Source organism: Ixodes scapularis, unplaced genomic scaffold (genome assembly GCF_016920785.2).
Source record: "Ixodes scapularis isolate PalLabHiFi unplaced genomic scaffold, ASM1692078v2 PGA_scaffold6__148_contigs__length_123643588, whole genome shotgun sequence".
Classification (NCBI taxonomy): Eukaryota; Metazoa; Arthropoda; class Arachnida; order Ixodida; family Ixodidae; genus Ixodes; species Ixodes scapularis.
The window spans coordinates 42,298,677-42,317,300 of NW_024609881.1; the positions used below are offsets into that span (position 1 = coordinate 42,298,677).

The 18,624-nt window shown below is 40.1% G+C and overlaps 1 protein-coding gene across 1 annotated transcript in view; it reads left to right on the forward strand.

Annotated features, from left to right (window-relative positions):
• LOC8037160 (MAM and LDL-receptor class A domain-containing protein 1-like) overlaps positions 1-18,624 on the forward strand; it is a 233,604-nt gene that overhangs the window by 179,233 nt on the left and 35,747 nt on the right. The window contains exons 49-54 of the mRNA XM_040210516.3: positions 318-574; positions 2,676-2,766; positions 5,089-5,202; positions 7,791-8,041; positions 9,564-9,792; positions 13,251-13,373. Of these exons, the coding sequence (XP_040066450.1) occupies positions 318-574; positions 2,676-2,766; positions 5,089-5,202; positions 7,791-8,041; positions 9,564-9,792; positions 13,251-13,373 (1,065 nt within the window). The remainder of the gene's footprint in view (positions 1-317; positions 575-2,675; positions 2,767-5,088; positions 5,203-7,790; positions 8,042-9,563; positions 9,793-13,250; positions 13,374-18,624) is intronic.

An 18,624-nucleotide genomic window follows, 5' to 3' on the forward strand; every position in this document is an offset into this window, starting at 1 on the left:
GGTCCTCTTACATCCAACTAAACAGCTAGTTTCCTGTCTGACGAAATCACTCCTGCCTTGCGATCGATTCCCCCGAAGGTATGTCGCACGCAACTGAAAAGAGAAACATAGACGTAACCTTTTAGTTGGACCAGCCAACACTTCATTTTTAACGCAATATTTGCAATGGAACGAATGAGAATGAACTGTGCAATCACGCTACAAACGTTGTTTTTGCTGCTGCAATCAGAACGCCCGAAGTGTAAACCTGATAAGCCGCACATTGCGTTTTATAAGCTATTAGTGACAATCATCTTGCGTCTGGTGCCTACTTCCAGGCCCGTACATGTTCATCGCCAACCATCGGAACACGGAGGGCAGGGGTCACTTGGTGTCCAAGCGCCTACCTGCTTCGGGGGGCTTCGGCCGTTGCTTCTCTTTCTGGTACAGCATGAGGCACCCCAACAGTGGAACGCTCAACCTCCTCACTCGTTCTGAGGACAACTCCACCGAACTGCTCTGGAGTCGGTCTGGACCTCAGGGAAGAAGTTGGCTCAGGGGATACGCGGATGCCTTTTCTACCACCTACACCAAAGTGAGTGTGAATCGCTTTCTTTTTTTAAGTTAAGAAGATAAATTCTATTTATGTACGAATTTGATTATTTGAGTCAATATACTTTCTTTATAAAGTCCTCAGTCGGGGCAGTAAGTTAAGCGGTACATTTTGGTACCTTTCTAACTATCTGGATGAAGGGAAAAAAGCATCTATGGCGTGTGCACTTAAAGAGTGTCACGCAGTGCATATAATTTGTTTCAAGTGGGCATACAGTTGAGTAGATTGGGTGTTTGGCGAGAATCAATCCAAACATCCCTGGAGACTGCGTACCTACATTGCGGAAAATAACTGATGATATTCTATCCCGCATTAAACGTTATTTTATATAAAAAGGGAACATAGTAGAGAAAGCAGCAGGAGAGGGTGATGAGGATAAAGAAGAGAGGGTTTAGAGGAGGACGACAAATCACTGAGAATATCGGAGCATAAGGAATAAAAAAACAACTACACAATAAATATGTATCCAGAACAATGACATTTTGTTTTGGAAACGGGTAGAACTACCATTATTGTAATATCATTTACAAATTATTTTTCAATAAATATATACTTCTAATTTTATCGCCAATATTCAAACCCCTAAATGCTTCCCAAGCAGGTAGATTTCTTGGTGGTGCAAGGACTGCGGAAACCTTAAAAAATGTATACTTGCAAAAATTTATATATATATATATATATATATATATATATATATATATATATATATATATATATATATATATATATATATATATATATATATATATATATATATATATATACAACGGGCACGGTGGCGGGGGGCCGAAGGCGTGGGTATTGAAGAAGGAAAGAACCCTTGGTGAAAACAGCAACAACGAACGGTTTAATTCTCGATGTTTCGGCCGGAGTCCGGCCGAAACGTCGAAGATTAAATCGTCCGTTGTTGCTGTTTTCACTAAGGGTTTTTTCTTCTTCCATATATATATATATATATATATATATATATATATATATATATTTATTTATTAATTTATTTATGGCCTATTATAACACTGTAAATTTAAACCAGAGCTTTAATTTATTATATATATATATATATATATATATATATATATATATATATATATTAAACATTCCAGTCAATAAGTACTATCAGTAAAACCATTCAACTCTGCTCTTTTTTTTACAAACATTTTATTTGATTAATGGCACCTCAAAAAACCCAAGGCATTGCTCGTAAGATTCATTTTCGTTAAATAAGCTCGCAAAGATTAATTCTTCTCCCAGCCACAAGATGAGTTAAGCATTGAGCGTCCACGCGTTTTGTACAAGTTAATTATTGAAGAGCAACAGAACATCTGCGGTAAGTATAAGTTTTATGATGGCAACACTAGTGATTGGTCAGAAGGTAATATTTCCGCAGCTTTTAATATTCTTATTTTTTGACCAAACGTGCGGTATGTCTGGGAGCTTCGTTTCTTTATAGGCGTATACCCTTTTAGTTTTTGACTATTAACCTTAACACTTTGGGTTGAAGGAACGGCAATATGATTGGCCTTTCCCGTAACCTTTCATCTGTTTCTTTACCTCCCCTACGGATAGGCTTGAACGGAGGAAAAACATTTTTGTGCACTTTTGCGCTTAATTAACTCTAGGCGCGTTTGAACCAGTTTGATTTAATGTTTGTAGGCGATTTCCAGCAGGTGTGCATAGGCGCTGCCATAACCGACCGACAATTTTGTTTTCTTTTATTCCGCTTACTTAACTTCATTATTACCAGAGCAGGACAGGTGATTTACATTTTTGAGTCTACTGTGTCCTACTACCCAACAAAGATCTTTGTGAAGGACTGTTTATGCCCAATACCGTGTCTTGTCTTCTAAGTCAAACAATAGAGGGTCAGCAAACGCGCTTGTGACCTGGCACGTGTGTAAAACGTCAATATGCGCTAGTTTTTGCACAACCTACCAATTACTCTGCAGCGCTTGCAAGACCCAACGTTGCAAAGTCCAAGTAAACATATTATCCACAGCTCTACGTTTGGCGTGTCATGACGTGCTATGTCATGGGTTTTCAGAAACACATCTCTGCTAAAATCAATGATTTCACTTTTTTGCAGTTTGTATTGGAGGCAGTTCTACCTGGATCCTCGCCAGCTGTCATTGCAATCGACCACATCGACGTAAGAAGGGGAGAATGCAAGAGTAAAAGTATGTTTGACCTCTAACGATTCTTTATGCGCAGATCGCTATGGTGTGGTCGACTGTAGAGAAATATTTGATTGTACTTGTAGAAACCCATTCATATTAGTAGGAATTTTTGAGCACCACATTCATTTTTTCAGCCTTCCGGTATAGCTAAATTTTGAGCTGAAAATTTAGTTGTGAAAATGAGAGGTAGTTCAGTTTTTCAAAAAACCATGCTGTTAATTGCTAAGAGTTGTGAAAATTAAAAAAAAAATATAGGAGCGGAGCTGGAGCGGCATGTTGTGCATGAGAGATATATTAGGTATGTGTATTTATAGATCAAGGGACTTGGATTTTGTCTTGGCCAAAAAGCGAAGATCTTCGATTTAAGCGTTAAATAGCTTGTTTAAAATGTGCGCCTTCTTAGATGAGAATAGATTATTTCGGCATTTCTTGCAGACTATTTACATTTTCATTCTGAATGAGTATACCAGTAGCCAAATATATGTAATTACTGAAGTTCCCATATATTATAAAACATATGAAATATAATTGCCTTTAAACTATCACTATGACTATGAGGAAGGTAATTGGTGAAACTACTACTTGAGCAGACCAAGAAGATATTTTAATTGCAGTAGTGTCTTAAGAGGAGGGTGAGGCAAATGAACCGTTGAGAGATGAGGCTAATGGTTTATTTTGTTTCGTACAATTCCCGATACCACATGACGTTACGTCACGTGACACAGTATGACATCGCAGCGTAACGCGACATGATGTCACTCGATGTGGTCGTATGAGTTCAGGACATCTCGTGGTAGAGTGTCAGGCTACGCAACGTCACGCTATATGGTCCCCTGACGCGACGTCATGTAATTACGTCCTCCTTTCCGTGTGCGCTATCACACGTCCTTCTATAGGCAATGCGCGATCCCTCGAGGCGAAGTGACGGGAAGGAATGGGGGCTTGCGCCCTACAGCACTTTACGTTACAAGATGTCAGTGCTATGATGCATTACTTTTTTCTGCTTTAATATTTATTTGCAAAATCTAGTTTTGTGTGGCTACGACTTTACTAATCAAAAGTTCTTCTTTTGCATTTGAATGTGAGAGAATTTGTGAAATACTCTGTAGTGACCAAGCAGAGACAGCTGCTCCAACAACAAGAAGATTTATTGAAGCGATAGCGCGGCTTAAATAGTTCAGCGCCGATTCTTATCTACGCTTACAAGAGAGGAGGAAAGAGAAGAAAAGGCGCACGCTCGCCTGCCCGTCCTGCACGTCACCGCACGACGTCACTTGGAGGTTATTCAAAATATGTTGGCATCTCGAAGAAATAATTTAAGCTGGAAATTAGTACGATATTATGCTGTACTCTGCTCCCTGGAAATTATTATAAAATTAGAAATACGTTCTGGTGAGGGGTTTTATAGCTTATAATGATGGCCGAGATAGGATGCGCGGTTAAGACCACTAAACGCGATTCCTACGAACTTGCCGACAAGCCGAGACTATGAAATCGCTGCGAAGCACATATAGCTCAAGCTGAGTCTGTTGGTTTACACATGTATAGAATAATCATACCAGCGAAGTTTCGCAGTTTTATCATGCTACTTGTATTTAGGGGGACAATAACGGCCTGAGTCACGCGTCGGTCGGTGCTGCTTTAAGATTATTTTTATTTTATAGCGAAAGTTGTGATGTCCATCCACAAATGAGCGATGTTTCATTATGCTAAAATGAATATTAGAATATAAACACAAAGGGAGGATTCCTTTGGCGCAGTTTGTTCCTTGGTTTTCTTTATAAAGATCATTGTGAGTTGTAATACATATACAAGATTTCGACATATAAAGATAAACAAGACGCTAAGACGCCTGGTAATATTTCCGTATACTGAAGAGCACACACACACAGACACAAAAACTACCCTGTTAGTTTTCGAATTTCATCTATGATTTGCACAAGTCTGCTCCATCCGAAAAACACAGACATGCCACGGTTTACGCGTACATTCAGCACAGAGGTTAGTTTACAAACCGGGTACATGCTGTAGGATATGTCAGCATTGTCACCAAAACGAGTTATTTATAATAAAATGCGGTGCATGCGCATTAATTATATTGTTGTTAAAACATTTTACTTTTTCAGTTTATATTCCTTTTGAGAGGTGCCGGTATATTGATTTCTTTCTTCAGCGCAATTTGCCACTCCTTCGAAAAAAAAAAGTGTTGTTTTGGGCATGATGTTCCACTTGTACTCTCTTCCGTCATCCCAACATTTGTAAATATGATATCTTGCATTAATTCTGAAGCTTGTGTAACTTTTGTTCTTCTTTCCACACTAGCGGTATGCGACTTTGAATACGACTTCTGTGACTGGAAACTGTACGACTGGGAGGTCAGCAGCGGACGCTTTATTCTGGAACCTAGTATAGACCACACGACTCAAACACGTTCAGGTATGATATTATTTTTCTATGGGGTGGAAGGGGAAAGAGGTTATATGCTTGAATATTTCTAATGAATCCCGAAGCATGAAAACACGAAAATATTGCGGCACAAACGCTGCCATTATTTCCAGAATGGTTCAGTTTTCGAGGACGGTGATTTACACTACTTATTCTATGCATTATTGAGAAGGAGAGGAAATAAACAACGCCGGAAACCATAATGCGTTGCCAGCAATATCTGCTTTCTGCGAGGTTTAGGCTTCTAGAGGCGACATGACAACACCAGACGTGAAGGCGGGGAAGGCTTCACGTTCGGAGGGACACAACCCCAGCGATGACCAAAAACAAACTAAAACTATAAAAGCCGTTACTGGACAAAAAGGGCAGCTGATTGGACGCCAACGGATATTTCGGTCACCCCTGGGGGCGTTTCCCACCGACAGCGACCCCTACTTCCGGCTTCACCAGGGATTTTTTCGTTTGGCTGGCTTGATCCGGGAGGTGTCGCCTCCTCTTCTTTCTCCCTCCAGTGTCAGCGCCATTGGGCATCTGAGGTCTCCACTGTAGTTCAAAATTTTACTTAGTACGGTACCCCTGGTAATGTCACTGACAAGGCAAGAGCGAAAGTGCGTCCCTTTCTAAACGCCCCGGCTCCAGCAAAGGCTCGTTCCCTTCCCCCGTGCGTAGGCTGGGCTCCTCCTCGCCGTTCTACTCCCATAAAGGAGTCTAACCTCATGTATTTAAAGCTGATCTTGCGGTAGTATGCAATGTTTCCAGTTAGAAACGCGGATGTTGAAGTGGAATCAAACTTTGATGCCATCATGGTTGAGTGAGATGTTCGGAAATGTTCTGTGTAAAGTGCATTTTCAGGACCCCTTTGCTAAGTTCCAGAGTTCGTTTCTACGTATGATGTAGAAACTTTGGTTACCTTACACCTGGCTAAGTCACGTGCATGTTTAATAAACTACGCGTCTTAATGCAGGATGCTGCGCTTTGGAATTTCATCTTTAAAAATTCGGGAGGTACATATCGGCCGGTACATTGCAAGCTGGTAATGGGAGAGAAATTGGGTTTTCGGATATATTTTTTTATGTATTCAAGTTTTAAAGTTATATTTAAAAAACATAAGTATGAACAAAAATGAAGATCCTTAATCAGTTTAAATATATGAAACTTTTTTTTTCACAAACCAGATAACACAGAACACAGGATAGTGTCAAAGTATGATATATAAAAAGACGCGTCGCTGACGTCACGCACCAGCTATGGCACTGCTCTCGGAAGCTGCATGCGCAGACGCTCCACTTCCCATGAATCCGGTTCCTGCGCAAGCGCAGTGACTACGCTGCGTGCAAAAACTGCGAGTTTCCCCACACCTCATGATGCCTTGTTTGGAGACCGCGCGTTAGCCTATAACAGCTCACTTGGCCTTCAGCGAATTGCCATAATCCTCGTTGCTTACATCATCTACATGCGCAGCATCTTTGCCTACATCCCAGTTTGGACCTGTTTTTTGCACATATCTGAAGTGAGGAGCTTATGCATTGAATTGCGATGCAAAACAATATCATATCAGTTCGACAAAAACAAATCATCTGCAGTCATTTTTGAAACAAAGTTTGGACCATAGACTTTAATCCTTTGTTTTTTGTGTTTTTTTCTGCACTGGTTGCAATGGAAAGAGAAGCGCAAAGTATAGTTACATAGGCATAATACGTAAAATCGACATTTTGCGACATTTCTGCGCTCGATCTATTTTATTACAGTTCACCGAGTTCAACAAAATTCATGTGTCTTTTCCATTGCCTTCAGATAGCGCAGATGTTACTAGCAACCCTTTGTTTCACAGAAAGTATAATTGGGGCAGAGTGATTTTGAAAATAGTGAAATGCAATTTTCAAATTCGGGAAAAAATAGCGTTCATTCCGATTTTCAAGAAACATAATTGGGTTCCACATGTCGGAAAATATCAGGTTTTAACGCAAAAAAACCCTATGTCTTATTTACCTCCATCGACCCTCGTTGCTACCATATTTATAAAAAAAATGTTGTATACGGCTGTAGGATTGCCTACTCATCACGCTATTCAAATGCCTGCGTAAATATATAAACTTATGCGTGCTTGTTTTGTCCTGTATAAACCCCGTATCGTGTATGATTACCGTGAACTGTTCCCCTGTCAGATCACTATTAATGATTTTTCAAAAGAGATTTAAGCAACGATCCGATATACGTGGACGGGAATCGTTTTCACACGTGCCAAATGAACAGCAAGGTGACTCGAAGCACTGTGCTTTTCTTCTCTGAACCCCTCAACTGGTGATCCAATGTTTGTTTCGGATGCCCTTATCAAGCACAAGTACATAAATTGCTGCGACCAAGACTCTTTCTTCCCTACTTAGTGACAAGCCGTTTATGTTTTCAAGTTATTATGTACATTGCCCTCGTAGCATAAACTGAAGTACTGAGGTAAAGGTGGCACGTTCTATCATAGCAGACATTTCTTCACCGAGTAGAGTCTTATTTTACAAATGTAGCGATGAAGAGCTCCTATGTATAGGTGAAGGACCTACATTCAAGCTTTGTGTATGCCCCAGGCTCCTACGTACGGCTGTTGAGGTCTAACGGTCGCCTCGTGAGCCCGGATATCGTCGTCCACCCACCTAGCGGGAGCTGCCTCAAGTTCTGGTACTACCTGTCCGGCACAGACGCGGAGCAGCTGAATGTGAGCCGCGTGACTGACTCCACGCGCGAGGAGTCAATATGGAGCGTGCTCGCTTCTCAAGTTCCCCAGAAAACGTGGCTTCAAGGATCAGTCAACCTTTTGGGACACACGGGACACTTCGCGGTGAGCCGATTCTCTCTCGTACAGACCTTGAATGTATGGACAGTTGGTAGTGGCCAAACCCATTGTGTAGGGTTCGGCTAATATTTACTTAGTGGACATTGTGACATATTAGTATTAATTGAACACAACATTTCTATTCGTTTTAGAAGCTCTGTTTGTCACAAAAAGGAAGACTCAAATACGCGTACTAGTGAATACGCTATTAATCCCGTCAAACAAAAAAAAAAATAGGTTGGAGAAGTGCGGAAACTGCAACATACATATGATTATTATGAACATGGAAAAATATGCTGTATTATGTCGATAAAAAAAAATAATGAATTGAGGAGCTCATTGTAAATTTAGCCTACAAAAATTTATGTCCGCAAGCAATATTCAGAATTTTTCACCGAAGGTGAATTTCAGCGGTGAATTTTACACTCTAAATTTTGGAGTGTAACTCCGTTTGTGTGGATCAATAGAACAGCCTCAATGTTTTTAGCAGCATGCACAGGCGCAGATGACCAAGTCTCCCGAGAGTCGTACTTCTGCCATCGCCCTATGAGTGTAGCAACCACTCCCTCGAATGCAGTTGACGGCGACAGAACGTGTGCTCTTGCCGCTTGAGAGACGACGACAGGAGCATGACTCTTGTTCTGCTATGACGTCGGCGCCTTTACACGTCATTGAAAATGTGACGGGTGCTCGTCATCTCATTTTTCGCGGAAATAAAGACACGCCTCGAAATTTATCATGCTCATTCGATTACAGCTTCTTCGAAAGTTCGAGCTTCTCACAACTTGTTACATTGAGAAACAATTTTTACGACTTATTTTTCAGGAATCATCTTAATTCATAACATCCTAGATTTCAAGAAAAACCAAACTGCAGGCAAGGACAAATACGAAAGAAAGGTGCTTGAATTAGTTAAGATGTGTTCGAGTTTGAGTTGTTCGTCACCTAGCACACTCTGGCTCCTTGAAAAAACAAATAATCGTTTCTATGAGTACTGAGGTCACCATTACCTGGTCAGAAATAATTTTTTTATTGGGTTAGGCAAAGCTAAGTTTCGTGAGCCATATTAAAGAAAACAGCGATAAATATAGAATTGCCATCGTTGCTCGCCTAAAGAAAATTTTTTAACTGTGTTGTTGACCCTTAAACTAAATTCGTGGATGAATGAACAAGCTGTCAATATTTCCAAACCCCACATCAGTAACGCCACTATCAATTTCGTCTATGTAGGCTTAACCAAACTTAATATGTCTATATATTGAAGCTTGTCCCTAACGAAAAGTCAGCTACCATTTTCCTTGAACAATACACTAAGGTTTTTACCATTAAGCCTTCGAGACGTTAGAAAACATAGCTTATTAAGAGCTCCCTCAACGTAGAACAATCGGCCAATTCGTCAATAAAACTAATTTGCCTATTTTAAAGTTTTCATAGTTTATTCAATAAATCCAGCAATTTAGGGCTTTTGCTTTTTTGAGCTTTTTTCCTTCGCTGCCATACTCACATAAGTGTTTTTGTGTTGCTAAAGGCGGCATTCACTGGAACCACATCGGGCGATCCCGGCACAGCAGTTGCTGTCGACGATATCCAAACTGACATGAAATCTTGCGTCCCTGCCGGAAACTGTAATTTTGAGGAAGACTTCTGCAACTGGAGGAACATCGGGCCTATGAACCACATGCGGTGGTACCGCAACAGCGGTGACACTATGACTCGCGGTGGCCCCTCCAGTGATCACACTCTTAATACAGCCGAAGGTGAGTACAGTATTTTTTGGGGTTATTTGACTGGCATTTGCTCTTTGGTATTTTTCAGCCGAAGTATCTGTTTCAAAATGTTTGTTTTCAAGAAGCCACTCTATTTTGAAATTTTGACCAGTTACAGTGCAGATTCGGATATCTGCGCTTTAGGCACCTTAATTATTCAAACCACTAGCTACTGTCTCCATCAATTTAATAAACCCATTCTTGAGAGGGTCAGCGAACGGTGCTAAGCACTGTTTGGTTCGACGCAATTAAATTTTTGAGGGAGAATAAAGCAAAAGGTGTTTTTTTTTTTTTTATCGCCCTAATCAAAGTAGACCTGGCGAGGGGGAACGCCACACAGCGCTTCGAACTACCATGTCGAATGGGTCTTCCCTATTGTGAGAGACTATACGCAACAATTTTTAGTAATATAGTAATTGATTTTTTTTTATGTGGCAAAAGGATTGGATTATAATTTTTCCTAAAGAAATCCCAATACAATGCTTTTCTTGATTGCTCTATTTGGTATTGTTATTTACCGCAGACTCTGTTTGAAACGTTCCTAAAATTTAAAGATACATTTTATTAGTATATAGCCTTCTGTGGTATGAATTGGCATATCTTAAAATTATGTAAATAATAAAAACAAATTTGACTTAAGGACCAATAGTTTCAACCTTGTAGATGGAAAACTCCCACGTACTACGCAATGTGGCTTTAACTGACGTGACCTTTGAATTATTGTTTGATAATATTGCCGTGCCAGCAGCTGGCCAAGTAAGCAGCGCGGGCGTGGCCTAACGGTTATCGTGGTTGCTTCTCACGCGAAGAGCCAGGGTTCAATTGCTGGGAGCGACGCGTCTTTTATTTACTCTTGCTATTAACTGTTCTGCTACATTCGAGAACTCTGTTGCTTGTTCGAGGTACGATTGTTCTAGTCGCCGAACCTTCTAGGTCGATTGTTCCAGAAGCCAGCGCTTGTACACGAGGGGCTCCGCGTTGCAATACGCAGTAAGCCTCGCCCCAGCGTTCGACTCTGCTGTTACGCCGACTTCGAGGCCCGCGATGCTCTGCTGTTATCTTCCGTTTCCTTTTTATTTGGGGCACAAGTTTGCCCCATTAAACGTTTTAGTTTCTTCAGTTATTTCTTGTTTGTCACATCGTTATTTGTGAAAATATTTCATAGTGCACAGCATTCTGATGTAATATTCTGTATTTTGGCCCGATATTAGTTGGAAGTCGTCCCATAGTTGTTTTACTTTTCATTCTGTGCTTGCTCTAAATTCGAACAGATATCTGAAAGAAATGCAAAAGTTACACTAAAGCGGTTCGTGCATTTTAGTTAATACGACAATGGGGACATTATATAGGCGCTAGCTTTCTCGACAATTTTAATCAAGAACTAATATTTTTAAATAGCTTTTTCTTTAGAAAGAATAACTATAATGTGATATTACGAACTTCCGCACGAGGGGTAACTTCGGTGCATCTTCGCGCTTCCCACGTGCGTCAAGTCGTTCGAAAATTGACTGCTTTAGTTGTTTTAAATGAGAATAAATTTCCAATTTAAGCCACATCTTTATTTTTTCTACCTTTAAAAAGGTAAATAAAAATCAATTAATAGTTCGACCTTTTGCGACAATTATCGTCCAATGTCCTCCTAGTTGTATTACTCACCTGCTCGTACCTCATTCGTGTACTTCTTACGAATTTCTTTATTGAATCTGTTCTGCCTAAACTTAAATACACACCGTATATTGAACTTTATATAAAATCACACATAATGAATGAAATATATGAATATAGAATACAATGTCACAGAAGTGGTGTGATTGAACTGAATGTTACATAATATTAATTAATGCTTACCGTGGAAACAGGACAAGTCTTATTCGATGCATTTATAAAAGTCCCCATTGTATTTTAATTTCAATATATTCTCTCCTTCTCAATAAAGGTGTTTGCAATCGCCGACCTTTGGTCTGAACCTAAAGCTCTTCTGCTGTCACCTGCACCTCTGATTGCAAAAAAAATACATTACATATTTTTTATGATTACTTTAAGTAGGACGTAGAATTATTTTGATGCAAGTTAAGTATTTAATAACACAACATGAAAGATATAATCAAGAGTAACTAAATCTAATGTGACCCTTTATTTTGTTGAACAATATAATGTTTAAAACACATATATTAGAATATATGCAGCAGAGAAACGTTCAGGCTAGTATCGTTTTGCTATAAACCGCGTGGAAGTGAGCACGTACCAAGTTCTGTCATATCAGTTTTATAATGGACTTTTGAATTCGGTACGCGAAATGTGCTTTTTTCGCAAATGTGTACAACATTGTTAAGGCAAACAACTAAAGACACCGCAACAAGTAAATAAATTTACTTGTTTTCCTTAAGAGATACATTATAAACGTGATTGTTTAGTAGTAGCTCTTGTTTAATAAAGAAAATATTGGCATATGTGAATGTACTTCCTAGATTCACTAAAAGGCTAAGAGCTTAAGCATCATCTTCTTTTATGCATTCATGATCCGTCAAAATGTGTAGTAGGTTTCATCTTTGCATGTTTTAGAAGATTCGAGAATCTGCCGATAATTCATAAAAGAATTAGTTACTTTTACCTAAAACTGTACCTTGAAGCCTTGCACGAAAAGTATGCAAGGCGTCTACTCTTTTTACCAGTGACTTCGTGTTGTCCAAAGCATTATGTTGACGATTCGTTTATTTTGTCATAAACAAATACTGCCTTAAAATATTGATATGATCCCGTGTTATAGAAAGTGGCAGAAATAACTGGCAAAAGTACAACGTCCAACGTAAAATGGGAATTGGAGGTGATCCGGCACTACACCTGAACCTGTTGTCAGCTGTTGCGCATGTTCCTTTAGGTTATTAACTGTGTTATTTTTCCAGCCATTTTTTGAAGCATGAACTTAATAAAGTAAATACAGATAATACTTGGTTCGTATATGTGAGGAACGTCCGTCGCAATAGGTGGTAGTTTTTACATCCCTTTGGTTTATAAAAGTTTAAAATTACTAGAACCCTTTTCTGAAAAAATATATATTTGTAAAATTAGATGACACCATGCAATTTCGTTAACAGATGTGATCTGATTAAGGTTCACAATGAGAGGACCTGCCTCTACATAAAGCGCTCTACACTTCATGATTTTTTTTCTAACTAAGCTTTCCTCCAGCGTTCGTTCAGTTTAAGTCAAAATAGTAGGGTCTTAAAAAGGGGCTTGGCCTGGTTATTGTTAACCTACAACATTCTCCAAAGACGACTGAAAATAAAGTGTAATTGTTCTTTGCTTTGCGCGGTGTTTTGCTAATCTGTAAGAAAAATGAACCAACTTGCCTACATTGCCACTGTGATTTTATAAGAGGATTACTTTAACTCTACTCTGAAGGTTTTAAAGGTAGTATTAAACAAGTTTATATTGTTTCTAAACTGCAGGTATCTACTTGATTCTGGACGCTCAAGATCTGTCCGAGGTTCGAGAGGGTGCCCTAGAGAGCGAATTCCTGAGCTACGGACCGGACGCCTGCTTCCGTATGTTCTACCGAATTGCCAGTGGAAGTGAGTATACGCCTAAGTAAGTCTCTAATTTTCGAGAGTACTCGATATTTTAATTTTAACAGAAATCTCCAAGAAGCTGCTTTCTAAATGGCTTGTAAGAAACTGCATTTGACCTTTTTCCACAAAATGCGATTAATATATTCAAATCAAATTGCTCTCATTATATACTTCAAGGCCAGAAAGCATTTGCTAGTGAGCTCTTCCTCATCCTCAATGTTATCTTGGTCATCATTGCTAGTCTTGAAGCACATAATGTGAACGCCATCTTGCGCTAATGTGTGCGCGCTTGAGCCCCGTTGAGTGCGTTTCTTTGTTTTTACCGGATATTTACAGAAAGCGGAGGTTGGGTGAAAATAACAAATCTAATGTATTCCTTGAGTATTGGAGATTTTCTTTTTAATGAACCAAAGCCCAACTGCTTGAACCGTATACCATAGCAAGGAAACCTATGCCATAACAAGCAGGGCCAACATGACACTACAAAATAATATTGGGATAAACTGCCGGCAGCTGAAAACACTTCATAGTACATTATACTCCATATATTCTTTTTAAGGTGACATCGAAGCTGAATCGAACTGAAATATGATTTGTTTTAGGAATCAAGGTGGAACTAGGGTGCTTCCTTTTTACCCATCGGCGTCTGCTATTTTAAAAAATAGTTATTTAAAAAAGAGTAAGGCTTTGAACCGATGACCTAGAAACAAAATAGCTTATTCTCGGGAGATGCCATTACGTCGTTTCGGGGGGATCGGACAGGAACAACTAGACGGGCTCAAGGTTGCCTGCAAGGAATACTCGATGCTCAAGTTCTGGCTATGTGAAGACCTCGTTCGACCCTTGCATCCGTGATTTGAGATTCTTAGTTGTGCGGTCAATCAAGAAATATAAGTGCATTGTGAACCTGTATTATGTGGGGAGCTGCGTCCTGTTGGTCCTCATGAAGTATCTTCGTTCGCGCGTTTCCCTATCTCCATATCGAATCCAATTTTATCACACATATTACACAACATCCGGCGGATAGCCCAAAAGCAAAAAAGCTATTTCATGACTATATAACAGTACAGCTTATATACAGAAATAAAATAAATAGGCTAATAAAAACTGCATTTGCCCTCCGCCGTTTTAGTGGGGCGCCGACATTTTATACGACACATATTTTGTTTTTGTTTTCGCAATAACCCACGTAGCAGACGCCGCCACGGTGCTTTCAACTAAACTTTCTTACTTCCATGGAACCTCCACCAAGTGCTTATTGAGGAAAACAGTTATGTTTTACCTTTTACCTTCATGATGACTATAACATGTAATAAAGTCCACCACGCACAAATATTGATAAACCTTCAAGCACCCACGTTATTATGTGATGGGCATACTGTTATCTCTTTCTGTGGCAGATGATACCAGTCAAAAAGAATGAGAAAGGGGAAACTGTGACTGCTAGAAATGGTGGAGCTGATGAATAAATTCTAGTAAACCAAACGCACGAACCAAATCAGTGAATGGATGTTGCGACTTGAATTCGTGAGCATATACCTGTATGCAACCTATTTTACCACCGGAATGAAAAAATGTAAATCCATGGAAAACTTACAGCCGAGAAAACTTGTGAACCAAGACAACGCAATCGACTAACGGGCGGATAAATATTATTTAATTTCTTGCTTATTTATATTAAAATTTTGCCTCAATTGTATTTTTCTTGTTTTTGAACAAGGAAACGTTACTGTGGGATTCCCGACAATTAGGAAAAACATAAATCCGAGGTATTAGTGGACCTGAAACACGCGGTTTTCTGGACACGAAAAGTAAGACAAATAACAATAAAATAATCTCAGTGCATGCACTGAAATACTTCTTCAGAAATATCCGAATGCTCTCATTGATTGTTTCCGATTGACCCGTGTAGAAATGATTTCGAAACAAATTAGCTCTAAAAATATTTATATATATTTGCATAACTTTTTTAACCCTCTGAAAAAAAGTAGGCTCATATAATTAATCATGGTGAATCTCGTGATTAAATAACAAATCACTTCTCGTACAAAATAAGCGAAATACAGAGACAATATGAAGTCTTTGGAACATCAGTAGTTCCTGTCGACGCCGTAATTATCGGACCGTTTTTGCGGATGGAAAACGCCGACGCTTTTCCAAAAAGCAAAGCGCCTTCCCCATAAAAGAAAAAAGTATATTTCTTATATATTTTTGAGAAGATAATTATTTTATATGTCCCTACCCTTTCTTTCTTAAAGAGAAATCAGAACACCAGGATGAAGACAAAACGCTCAAACCGGGAGGTATTCTTCCCCTTCACCGCACTTGTGAAAGCGACAATCCCAGCAATGAACGCGTCCGCGCTGTACAAAAAAAAGGCTCGAGGTACACCCAAGCACTTCTTATGAGTTGTGAATGCGAAAGCACGCACTCCGCTCTTTGGTCCCTTTAATATGCGGCGTACAACGCGCTGACCCTGGGCATGGAACGGTGGAGCCGCTGCCTCGCGGACACTCAGCGCCATCGGGTGAGCGATCGTTCAAACTGTCGTGTGCCTTGCGGCGCGAGGGAAGGAACAGACAACAACGTAGTTCCCAGCGGAAGGAACCCCTTGGTTTATTCCATGCACCTTATATATTGCCACGCGCCGTACAACCGATAAGAGGCAGCGAACGCGGTGGATTATTGGTAACACAACAGTGTGATAACACGGTCAAGATGATACCACACAAACTGACGCGCAGCGCCCAATGATAGCCTCGTCCGCGCGCCAGCCAATGGGACCGAAGTGTAAGCGGGGTCGGTGGCTAGCTTTGCCCGTGGTTTTATTAAGGTGCCGTTTCGCATGGTTTCAAAGCTGATGACGTCGGCTCGCTGCATGAGACAGTTAATGTTTTCGCATTAAAAATGTCCTCGGCCCGTGTCACAAAGAAACCTAGAACGCCACTGAGAAAAAAAACTGTGATGATGGCAGCTTGGGCGAGTTGGTAAAGCATCATAGTAACAACATCGCGAAACAACATCACACACACCGGACACACACACACATGGACACACAGCACTGACTTGCAACTCAAATGCATTTTTGCGTTCTGCGCGACGAATAAAAAGAATACGAAGCAAAATGCTTCGTATTCTTCGTGTTCGCGAGAGGTGCAACAGTATGTTCCGTACCTTCCTGGCGTCTCATCCCTGTATTTGGCAAAAATTCTTGTTCTGTGCTTGATAACATCAAGGATGGGGCACTGGCGAGTGAAACTTTAAGCCGTGCAATCCTTTCTTCCTCAATGATCTCTCCAGCAACTACTCGCACAAAAAAAGAAACACCGCAGAAGGTTTGTTTCCTGCACAGATAATGTAGTTTACTCTATTTCTCTTTCATATGGCAAGCCATAAATAAGGCAATCTTGGCGATGCTTGGACGAACAATTAACAGTACATTACTATAATACCAGCTACCTATACCTATAATATAGGTATAGGTAGCCAAAATCTCACTAGAGAGATCATCACTGCCCCATCCTTGACCTTACTATCAGTGCCCTATCCTTAACGTTATCAAAGAAAGAGGTACACGTTTTGAGAAATGGAAAGATTAGACGCCAGGTGGGAGATACGAAAAATATTGTTGCGTCTCTTGTTAAGAAGAATACTAAGCAGTTGTGCTTCGTATTGTGTTGTAAGTCAGTGCTCTGCGTCTCTTGGGTGTTTGTCCTGTGTGTGTTGTTGTATTGCGCTGTTCCTGTTGTCCAAAGAAGTGGCTCGTGCAAAGAGTTCGTCGGGGCACAGTAACACATGTCAAACGTTTATGCTAGTAATAAAAATATGGTTGCAGATAACGGAAAGGGATAGGCGAAGAAATGAGTCTGAGGGGCGATTTCCGACATACGACGGAGTGCGAACATGGCCATTTGTCTTCACGGAAGGAGCCCATGGAAGCTAGATCGCATAAAATATATCGTAAAAATAAATAGTCTACAGGTTCCTTAAATTAGAAAGTTTGTTGCTTAGATGATTTGAGAAATGCACGGAAATAAAAGGCTGATTAGGAGATATTTTGAAGTAATTTAGGCTCCTGTAAAGCCCATTAAACCGCGAAATTAAGAAAAGTATTCCTGCAAGCTATTAGTTTTTTTTATTATCTTTATAATAAAATTATTCTCAAGTCAGTGTTTTGGGCTCTTGCTGACACTAAGGACCTAAACTTTGACTGATGAATTCCGTACGGCGCGAATATAGCTCCAATTTCATTTTAAGTATCTGGATAGAACACGCGTGGGACAAAGTAATCTTTACGATGAAATACTCCTAGAGCATGATTTACAATGCTAGAATGTGTCTGTGGTTAAATTTATTCTTAAAACTGCGTCTTTCTTTAGCGTCAACATGTCAAAATAGAAGTTTCGGAATGCTTTTGGTTCAAAATGTGTCTCGTGGCGAAAACATTACAGTAAATGCTGCCTTATTTTCTTGGAAAGTTAATGTAGTGTTGTAGGTATTTCATTCATGCACCTAAAAAGCGCTAATGAGATTGCAGTGTTATCCTTAGGCGCATCTTTATAACACGTCAGTGATTAAATCTATCGAAGTCCGGAAACTACGCAGAGCACGAGAGGATACTACTGCGCGCGACTGCGTTTAATTTGTTAGCTCGTTACAAAATGTTACCACCAGCCCCCTCCAAATCGACTCTGCATATCGGCGGTTTTCAAACGTTTTGAGAGAAGTGTACACACCTGCAGAATCCGAGTTTTAGCGTACCGCTATCCACAAATGCCAATAAAAAAAAGGACGTAATTAGCTTTATCGTAAGCGGCATAGAAAAGTTTAGACACAATACTGAATAATTACCTGACTATACAACGGTGACGTGCACGCCATTGTTGTTTTTTTGGTGGGAGTACAGTGTACTAAAGCTTTCTAGAAACAGGAACGTGGCTAGTGGCAATTCATGCTAACTAGAGTCACTGCCACCTTAAGAAACGCAGGGCTTCGCGAGTACAGCGCATCTAAATATCGCCAAGCAGCCACAGAGATGACGGTATTACCCCGCAAGAACGCCGAGATACCAATCAGGAAGTGATGAGCTTGAATATCATAAGTCATGCTCCGCTCTTCCTAAGTTGCAAGTGACTACCGCTGTGACACCTTTCACAGAAAGTACCTTCAAATGTTTTAAAAACTGGGACAGATATGTCAAAGATATGTATATATGTGCGTGTAGAATATAATAACTCCTGTTTGAAAGTTCTCA